The 10,580-nt window shown below is 34.5% G+C and overlaps 1 protein-coding gene across 5 annotated transcripts; it reads right to left on the bottom strand.

The window, feature by feature from the left end:
* Positions 1–3,018: 3,018 nt before the first annotated feature.
* On the bottom strand, positions 3,019–9,363 carry LOC112754664 (uncharacterized). Of its 5 annotated transcripts, XM_072220945.1 has the most exons (8): positions 9,209–9,363; positions 8,927–9,072; positions 5,936–7,126; positions 4,970–5,324; positions 4,397–4,526; positions 4,059–4,302; positions 3,842–3,949; positions 3,019–3,754 (listed from the first exon to the last, which is right to left on the bottom strand). In XM_072220945.1, exons 7-8 carry the CDS (start codon positions 3,923–3,925, stop codon positions 3,428–3,430), a joined length of 411 nt encoding a protein of 136 aa, XP_072077046.1. In that variant the 5' UTR covers positions 3,926–3,949; positions 4,059–4,302; positions 4,397–4,526; positions 4,970–5,324; positions 5,936–7,126; positions 8,927–9,072; positions 9,209–9,363; the 3' UTR covers positions 3,019–3,427. The 5 variants fall into 5 exon arrangements, 4 of the variants coding, with proteins under 4 accessions (XP_072077046.1, XP_072077045.1, XP_072077047.1 ...); XM_072220944.1 differs by having other exon boundaries at positions 5,936–9,072; XM_072220946.1 differs by lacking the exon at positions 5,936–7,126.
* Between the last annotated feature and the right edge of the window lie 1,217 nt (positions 9,364–10,580).

Here is a 10,580-nt window from a genome sequence, read left to right as displayed (position 1 = left end):
ATGAATATCTTAGAAGTGGAATAAGTTGAATTGAATAGAAAATAGTAGTACTTTGCATTAATCTTTGAGGAACAGCAGAGCTCCACACCTTAATCTATGGAGTGTAGAAACTCTATCGTTGAAAATACATAAGTGAAAGGTCCAGGCATGGCCAAATGGCCAGCCCCTCTGATCTAAGAACCAGGCGTCCAAAGATTCAAAGATGATTCCAAAGATGTGTAATACAATAGTAAAAGGTCCTATTTATAATAAACTAGCTACTAGGGTTTACAGAAGTAAGTAATTGATGCATAAATCCACTTCTGGGGCCCACTTGGTGTGTGCTTGGGCTGAGCTTGAGTGTTACACGTGTAGAGGTTATTCCTAGAGTTGAACGCCAGTTTTGGTGCCCGTTTGGGTGTTGAACTCCACTTTGCAACTTGTTTCTGGCGCTGGACGCCAGAATTGGGCAGAGAACTGGTGTTGAACGCCAGTTGGCGTCATCTAAACTTGGGCAAAGTATGGACTATTATACATTGCTGGAAAGCCCTGGATGTCTACTTTCCAACGCAATTGGAAGAGCGCCATTTCGAGTTCTATAGCTCCAGAAAATCCACTTTGAGTGCAGGGAGGTCAGAATCCAACAGCATCAGCAGTCCTTCTTCAACCTCTGAATCTGATTTTTGCTCAAGTCCCTCAATTTTAGTCAGAAAATACCTGAAATCATAGAAAAACACACAAACTCATAGTAAAGTCCAGAAATGTGAATTTAACATAAAAACTAATGAAAACATCCCTAAAAGTAACTAGATTCTACTAAAAACATACTAAAAACAATGCCAAAAAGCGTATAAATTATCCGCTCATCAGCGTGTCATATGAACTTCTCAGGCCACGCGTACGCGTCGGTCACGCGTACGCATCGATGGGATTTCGCATCACCACGTGAATGCGCCAGCTTTTGTGCGCGAGTCCCAGCTGCATGCGTCCACGCGTGCGCATCAACCACGCGTGCGCGTCGCCACCAATTCTCCAAAGCTTCACTCTTCATGTCCCTTCCACTTGTGCATGCTTCCTTTCCACCTTCTATAGATCTTAAATCCGCTTAGCAAACACATTACGGCATCGAATGGTCATAAAAGAGGATTAAAAATTGGCGTTTTAGGGTTAAAGAAGCATGTTTTAAACCATGAAGCAAAATTAGGAAAGAAACACAAAACCATGCAATTTATATGAATAAGTGTGAAAAATATTGATAAAAACCCTCCAAATTCTACACAAGATAAACCACAATATTAGGGTTAATCAACTTTTTGCAGAGGAACTTCAACTGTAATCTTGCCCCTCAAGGAAGGAACTTCAAGGCTACAAGGTAGCCTCCTAGTAACACCATAGTTAACAATCACTTGCGACAAGACTTGGAAAGGCAACCACAGCAAAACCAGTTAGGACGTGTATGTACCAAGTATAGGAAAAACTATGGAGATAGACTCTTTCAATTTGGAACAGGAGTTTGCTATAATTGTAGTAAACAAGGAAATATCGCTAGGGATTTCCAACGACAAAGAGTTGGACTTGTCCTTTCTAGACCCCAACAGCAAGGAAGGGTATTCGCTATGAAAGCTGAGGATGTTTCTGAAGCTGATTCCCTCATTAGAGGTACGTGTTCTGTCAAGAATGAAACCCTAACTGTACTGTATGACTCAGGTGCCTCACATTCTTTCATATCGATAGATTTTGCATTTAAGTTGGGATTGGATTCTTAGAGAATGGCTTATGATCTAATTGTTCATACTCTTATTGCACAAAATCCTGTGACTAGCTTAGTATGTCGTAAGGTTCCTTTTTCCACTAGGGATAAGTCTTTTGTACATGATTTAATATGACTACCTTTGAATGGTATAGATGTTATCCTAGGAATAGATTGATTGTCTACTCACCATGTTTTCTTAGATTGTTTTAAGAGGATTGCTATAATTCTATCAAATAGTATCTCTTCTGAAATAGTTATCACATCCGATTATTATCTAAACTCTGTAGTAGTAAATTATAAGGGAAATGAGTGTGAGGGTTATGAGAAAAATGTCACAATACTTTTCAAAATTATCTAAACTCCGTAGTAGTAAATTATCAAGTTAATTATAGCTTTAAATCGGAATTCAATACTTTTCAAAATTTAGTTAAAATGTCACAATTCAAAACAATCATGGCTATGAGAAAAATTGGGGGTTTGATTGAAACTGGCAGAAATTTAAATAGCAAGGAATTTAAAAGAGCAAGCAATATCTAAAGGTCAAGAGAATAACTAAGAGCAATTAAGGTTAAGAATCACTATCCTTGTCACTAACCACAATATGATAATTACAAAGAGCAAACCTAATTCGTCAGCCTCTACAAATTAAGAAAAGTCAATTAGGCTTAATTAACCCTAATCCACAAGTCCTAACCAACTTACTAGTTGAATTAGTAAAAGATTTGCATTAGTGGAAATAATATATATTAATATCTCTAAATTATCAATCAACTTTGGCATTAATGACTCAAGGTCACCCAATTTCTCAACCCAAGTTAAGAATGTAAAATCTACTCTATAACTATGTGAGACATTTTATCAAACACTTAGTGTGCATAAAATAAAGTATCATAAATTGCAAAAGTAATAAAATCTACAACTACCCAATTCAAGCAAGCAACAAAAACATCTTAACACTATAAAAAAACGCTGAGTATTGTCAAACTTATAGGCGAAAAAACAAAAATAAACAGCTGGTAATAAGATTATCGTTGGATTTAATCTGACGGTATAAACCTCGCCGGTAAATGTTTACCGTCAAAATTTTTTGTCCGCCGGTAACTTGCAGCAGAATTAGCAGCGGAATTTTATTTTTAAGCTACGAATATCCGATGTCAGTTATTAGCAAATTTTTCAACGGTAACTTTGGTACCGAACCATTTTTGTTCCCGCATCGTTACCGTCAGATTTTTTTTCCCAGTAAATTCGACGGTAAGTTCAATTTTTTTTACTTTTTTTTTATGAAATTAATGGTCAAATTTTAAATTTTTATTTAAATTTATTTTTTACACAATTAGTAGTTAAATTCTAAATAATAGAAGACAAATATGTTAAATTATCAAGTGTACAAATAAAATGTAAAGTCAAATAATAGATGATATGATACAATCAAACATTGTATCAAAAAACCTAGTCACTAAAGATCCTGATAGTTGTTGTCGTCATTGTCCCGCTGGTCTTGCTGCTGATGGGACGGCCCAGGCAGTGATGCCTATGCACCTCCAGTAGGGTCGTTACCACCAACAGCACCACTGGCACCAGTAGTAACACTGCCTCTAACGCGCATCTGATCGTTGTACGGTGCCATGTTGCGCTCCATCCGCTAAAGCCGCTCCAACTTCCGCCTCCACTCCAGCTTAATGTCATCATGGTTTGTCATGTGTGAGAGGATTGTCTAATACTTCTCCTCAGACTCCCGCAGCTGTTGAGCCTATTAGTGAAGGCTCTTGGTGAGAAGTAGCACCTGCTCAAATCGACGCCGTCCTCGGGATCGACGGACTGACTGGTAGCAGGGGTTGATGAATATTTCAATGTGGATGTGCGGAGGTTGTCGGTGAAGAATGATCCCAGCCTATAGACAAGATTCTTGTAAAGAGTAGATGCTTCCTCACGCCAAACCATGTCAGGATCAACGACTGATGCAGCAGAGTTGTTGCCGTCGTCTCCATTAGGCTGAGATTGCTGGGATGGAGCCTCCAAACTCTGCATGTAGGACTCTTGCGTAACAACATATTTTATGAGTAGGGTTACAGGTAATTAAAACCTTTAACCTACATGATGTTTACTCACATAATGATTCACAACCCACTGATCAGCAAATCTCTCCTTGTTCTCCTTCAAGGTGTCAGTATACTTGATGGTCTCCGCCATCATTGCTTCACGATCCAATGACTTAGGCTACACATTTTGAAACCACATGTTAAGACTAACTAAAGGAACTTAATAACAAAATGAAACAAGTTAGATACCAGCCTGGCCTTTGTCATCATGAAAGTCGCTAACTCACCAGTATACTTTGACGACCTGGCCGATGCCCTGTTAGCTCTATTCATGAGATGGCAACACTTGAATCCCTCGTCAGTCTCCCAATGAACGTACCGTGCCTTCTTAATATCCGGGTGGAGCCAAGTGGTGAGGTGGTCGCGGAGCTCACGTACGTCCTCCAACATCTATTGAAGCCGCCTAACCATCCGATGGTGGAAGATCTTCTTGACTATGGCATCGTGATTCTTGTTCCATATAAATTTCTCCTGTAGAAAGAATATTTATCACGACTTATTCGAAATTAAATACATAATTAAACAAAATAGAATATATAAAGGTATGAATATGTTAACTTTTTACCGCGCACTTTTAAAACCATTGCTCTCTAGTCTTTGCCGAGATCTTCTTATAGCTCGGCCATGGGTGTTCGTACATCAACTTGATGACAATAGTACACTCCTGTATACATGCATTGTTATTTGGCACAAACCTATCAATGGAAAACTTAAGATTAGTAGGTTACTAAAAAGTTATTTCAAGTAATCTATAAACTTCAATTACATTTAGATTTTTTTTAGAAATTTTGGTAGAGTTTCATTTATAACTAGAATGTGCCAATAACTATATCCATCAACAATTCACTTAAACAACAACATCTATCAACAATCAACAAACAAGAATCAAGAATCAAGCAACAACATCCATCAATCAACAATAAGTGGTTCAATTAAGATAATATCTTCATCTATATGCCATTATATAACTTAAGCAACAACATCCATCAACAATTAAGAATTATCAAATATTTTCAGCAGTTCAAACCTAAATCGAACTTATCTTAACAACCTAAATCTACTAAATTAGAAAATTGGGTGTAACTAAATTAAACTAACTAACTAAAGTGGTTTGCACATAAAAGACTTAAAATAGTACATATGCCATCAAACCATCAAATCAAATCGTCATCCGTACGATGGCAGGTAGTGAAGGGGCATCTGGCTGGGATCCGTGAGAGGATTCCGGCACCCAGTGTCTGCCGTTGGAGTCGACGTCGTCGAGACAGTGGACTACTGAGCAGATAAAAGCGGCGTCATCAAGGTAGATGGAGCCTCATAGTTGGTGTTAGGGACCATGATGAACGGCTGGTCCGGTGCACCCATTGCCTGTGACGTCACCAGGGTAGTTGGAGTAGAAGAGGACAACTGAGAAGTCCCAGGGGTACCAATAGAAACCATCCCTCTACCACGACCACGAGATTGATCCATGACACCTCTACCTCTCCTCATGTCTGCAAAGAGCATATCAAGAAACACTAGTCACAAAAATAATGTAATAGCAAAGATAAAATTCACAGAGACTTTAAATCCCATAAATCAGCAAATACAACACAAATCCTGTGTACATTTATATTATTTGAAAAATATTTTGGCATAACCTCTCCTAAAGTTGGCCATGTATCCACATTTATGGTTCCTATAAATCCAACTAACCTCAATCATAAATTGAAACTTCAAAGCCGCTACAACATATCCAAAATAACCTAATCAGTTAACTAATAAGTTGAGTTCCTAACTACTTAGGTGTTTTAATAACTTAATCAACAATACCTCAGAACATCTTTTAATTAGAATTAGAACAAATCAGAACTAAAATTATAATAACAAATCAGAACCAAAATAACGAACAAAAAATTATAATAACAAATTAGAACAAATCAGAACTAAAATAACGAACACAAAATTATAATAACAAGTCATCACCAAAATTATAATAACAAATCAGAACCAAAATAACAAACACAAAATTATTATAATAAATCAGACCAAATCAGAATCAAAATTATAATAGCAACTAAGACCTTATTCCTATTTTAGAAAAAGATAAGTTCAGAAGAATTACGTGAAGAAGAGCACCAACGCCGAGAGGAAGAGGGCGACAGAAGCGGCGGCAGCAGCAGAATCGGTGGTAGCAGCAGCAGCAGAATCCGGCAGCAGTAATGATGACGGCAAAAATGACGAACAACGGGGAAGAAGGAGGGGGCTGCCAGAGAGATGAGAGGGGTAGAGAGAGTGGGAGGCGAGAGGGTTAGAGAGAGAGAGAGAGAGAGAGAGAGAGAGAGAGATTCAAATGAGGGGTGAAAAGGGTTCACAGTTCGAATTTAGGGCATAATTACCGTCGGATTTACCGGCGAAAAAATCCGATGGTAACATGTTTCAATACCAAAATGCAGCATTCTAATAAGTGGGTTTACCGTCGGATTTTTCTGTCGGTAAATCCAACCCTAAATGTCGCACCTAATTTTCTCTTTTTCCCTCCAATTATTACCGGCAAATTTACCATCGAAAATGATAATCCGCCGGCAATATTTGGCATGACGAATTTGACGCCAAACCCGCCAGTAAAGACGCCGCTACTCTGCAATACTAAATTCAATGATACTCAACATTTTTCTTGTAGTGTAAGTAAGCAAGAATAAAACATAAAAAATCAAATTCATTAAAAGTAAACAAAAATTTAACAAGTGTTCATAAACTAAAATAACAAGATAAAAAACTAAAAAAATATTCTAAGTAAGTAGTGTGTGAGAATAAGAAAATAGGAGCGAAACTACACCTAAACAAAATTAAAATCTAAAACTAAAGAGAAAATTAAGTAAAACCCTAAGGATTCTAGAAAAAAGTTGGAGTTTCTCTCTAGAATCCCACTAAAAACCTAAGAAAAATGTAAAAGTGGCGAGTATGTGAATGTCCCTCCTTTTCCCTTCCATCTTGGCTTCATCATACCATCAGAAATAGCTATTGAGGGACTTAAGAAAGTACAAAAAAGAGGATGCATGTGTTTCATTAAACTAGGCACGTGGGTTGGTCTCGCGCGCGGGGAAAAAGCTCACACACACGAGATTCGCAAGGATATGTCGTTCACGCGAATATCTCGCTCACACGAGGAAGAGCCACTTGCGCGAGTATCTTGCTCATGCGAGAACGGTTTGCTCACGGGAGCTACCAAAAAGCTCCACTCCTAAATCACTTTCTGAATTCGCTTCTTCATTCCATTCTTTTCGATCTTTTGAGGTCATTGATGTACCTTAACCTTGAAACAATTAAATTTAATCACGGCATCGAATGGCATAAAAAGAGATTAATAAATTAATGATTAGGAGCACAAAAAGCATAATTTTTTCACACACAACTTTATCGAAAGTAAGATTCGAAAAACTCAATTAATTGAGTAAGTTAGTTGATAAACTCCATACTTTTTAACACAATTTAAAATGATAAAATGGAGTTTATCAATCACGTTTCACGTTTGCACACGTGATACGTTCATATTTCCATGTGTCTTATCTCATTTATAGTGTTTAATGTGTTTAACTATTTTATTTATACTATAAACAAGATACTTACTTATTTAATACGTTTATAGTATAAACGAGATATGTGATATTGTGAAATTATAAATTTTTTTAATGTTAATTAAACTTAGGAATTACTTTAGAAAAAAGGAAATAGTAAGGGGAAAAAAGCATGGCCCATTATTCGTCACTAGGCGGGACAGGCTCGTATTCTAGGATCGTTTAAGTAGGCGGCGCAGAACAAATTAGTCCATTTACCACCCTTGTTGAATTTGGTTAAGTTTACTTTATTTAATTTTGACTTAATCCTATTGGCAATTCATTTTATACATTTTCTTTTCAAATGATGTAGGAATGTCCTGTTTTTCTTGCTAGTGGTAATTCTTAATGATATTACCATGTAAGAATTATTCAAATTGTTTTACCAGGTAAGTTTTAACATCATGAGACAGAAACTGCATCATAAGAAATCATATTTTAGTTTGTTGACTTTTTTTAGCTTGATGTTAGAGGAAGTTTATATTTTCATTATTTTGCAACAAAAGACAGATAGACTTCAAGAGTAATGTGAGTTTTCTGTCTTCATTTGAGTTGATCATGGATGAAAGAATTCTAATGTTCCTACTACTCATTTTCAGTTCTTTGTTAGTTGTCGTAGCAAGAACAGCAAATCAAGATTGTAAGTTTGGTTTTCAATGCTATTTGTCTCAATCATATACTTTCTCTTCATCCAAATGGCATTTTTGATATACCCATTATACAATTAAGAGTTTATAGTCTACCAATCCTCTTTTTACTTGAATCTTCTCCTAATTCCAATGGAAGACATGAGTGGTTAGCAAACAGCAGCCAGCAATCTGCATCATCTAATTGACTTAGATGATAAGATAGACATGTTTGGACAATGGAAGCAACTTTCTCGCTACGAGTTGTTACAAGAATTTTACTTCCCTTGACTCCGTGTTGAAGAGGCTTCTAAAAATCATTCCTAACATCATAGTTGTCATTTCAAACATCGTCCAAAATGACTAAGTACTTTTTCCCTATAAACTTTTTTCTTCAATTCAACTTGAACAAAACCCAAATCCTTCATATCACAGCTACTTGAATTAACTATCTCTATCATAGTCTTAGTGATCTTCTGAATATCAAAATTTTTATAAACAAAAAATCCACAACTTAAGATAAAATTTGCTCCAAAGACTCATTATTAATTTATTATACACCAATTGAGCTAAAGTGCTTTTTCCAATCTCATCCATGCCAACAATTGGAATCACAGATATTTTAGCATCTATTGTATCATCCAATAACAATTTCATTATGGTTTCTTTGTCTTGATCTCTACCATATATAGTGGATCTTTCAAATAGAGATGTTGATGGTGTTCTCCACAACATGCTCTCCCTAACATTTTCTTTTAGACCAAGAATGTCTTTGCTTTTTTCAGTATATTCTAGTCTCTCAGTAATGTCTTCCAATTTTGTAACAACCTCGGACTCTCGAAAATTTAGAAAGCGAGAGAACAAGGTACTAACCTCTTTTTGAGTTGTTCCTGCTTCGGTTGAAACACGATCCAACAAGTCATCAGCATCATAGACAGCATCTTTGAGATCATCGAGCCACTTCTTTACAGCAAGGTCATTGATTTGTCGCTGCTCAGCATCATTAAGAACAGCTTGAACTGCGTACAGATTAGTATCCAACCTTTTGATTAGCTTCTTGTGAAGCTTCTTTCCCCGAATGAAATTCACAAACTTAGGTGAAGCAAATTTGTCAAAAACAACTTGAATAAAACTAGACACTAAAGCTTGACTTACAATTGTACCTGCCATGATTGCAGAGATTATTGGGCAGAAACAGAAACGTACTTTAGAAGGTGACAATTTTCTTCGAGAGTGAAACTTGTAGTAAAAATAAATGTACGCAACTGCGTGTTGTGTATGCTGTGTTATTAAATTATGCATCAGGCAACTGCCATGTAGTAATGCATTTCTTTCTAATTTGAAATTAATTTAATTATTTTGTTGGTCTCTATAATTTTATCAAATTTATAATTAAACTTTTATATTTTTGTTTTCTTCTAAAGTTTTTATCAAATTTGTAATTAAAATTTTATATTTTTTAATTTTGTAATTAAATTTTTGTTAATGTAAAAAATTATTAGAATTAACTAAATTTTTTATTCACAATTAAAAACCTAATTAGATTTTCACTACATATTTTTTTAAAAATATTTCATTAATTTTAATATTTTTAACATAAAAAAATTTAATTATAAAATAAAAAATAATATAAAAAATATGAGTTTAATTACAAAATTAATAATTCTATGAATGGCAAGAGAGTAATTATGAATCAATAACAAATTAAGTCACAGTCTTCTAAATGTATTAATTTAATATGTCCATTGGATGCTTTTCTTCGAATGATGCTCCCAATTATATTTAATATTATACAACTAGTTATAGAAAAATTATATTATAAAAGATGTTGGTTCAGGTGAGAAGACTAAAGTGAATATGTCCTAATTGTTGAATAAGTTGTTTTATGTGAAAATTATGTGAAAAAAAAAACCTAAAATAGTGTTAGAACAAACTAATAAGTAGTAACACGTAAATTCCCAAGTTGTGTATAAAGTTACTATTTCAAACTAAATTTTTTATAACAAAGGAGAAACATCTATTTATATAACATTTATATCATAAATAATTTCATTTATATAACCAATCTAGGATAAATTTCACTTAGCTTATAATAACATAGAGAAAAATATATATCACCATAACTACATTAATTTATATAAAATGTTATATAAAAATGTTAGTTTATAATTATATAAAAAATTTAAATTCTAATATTGCACTTTTTGTTTATCGAACAAAATTCATCTTTGTGAAAATTATATTAAAAAATAGACTTAAATAGTGCTAATAAACTAATAAATATTTTCTATAAATATATCATGTCAATATAAACTTATTTTGTTATCATATAAAGGACAACATTTATCTACATTTTAGCTGTCGAAATATTAATTTCATAATTTCACATCAAATCGTTTAATTATATAAAAATTATATTATATTAAGGATGTTAGTTCATATTAGTAACAATTTTATTATTATATTTCCTATTTTGAATATGTTTGTGGTTTATGATCATACCTGGAATAAATATTCTTAGACATTA

This window comes from Arachis hypogaea, chromosome 16 (assembly GCF_003086295.3).
Source record: "Arachis hypogaea cultivar Tifrunner chromosome 16, arahy.Tifrunner.gnm2.J5K5, whole genome shotgun sequence".
NCBI classification, from domain to species: Eukaryota; Viridiplantae; Streptophyta; class Magnoliopsida; order Fabales; family Fabaceae; genus Arachis; species Arachis hypogaea.
Note: the sequence above shows the minus strand (reverse complement) of the source record. Positions and strands in the feature narration are given on the sequence as shown.

Bases quoted from the DNA above. Each gene is read 5' to 3' on its own strand.
- LOC112754664 (XM_072220944.1), bottom strand. From the start codon at position 3,925: ATGATGGCGGAGACCATCAAGTATACTGACACCTTGAAGGAGAACAAG. The intron at 3,755-3,841 runs GTGAGTAAACAT...TCCTACATGCAG, and splicing joins AGTGGGTTGTGAATCATTAT to AGTTTGGAGGCTCCATCCCA.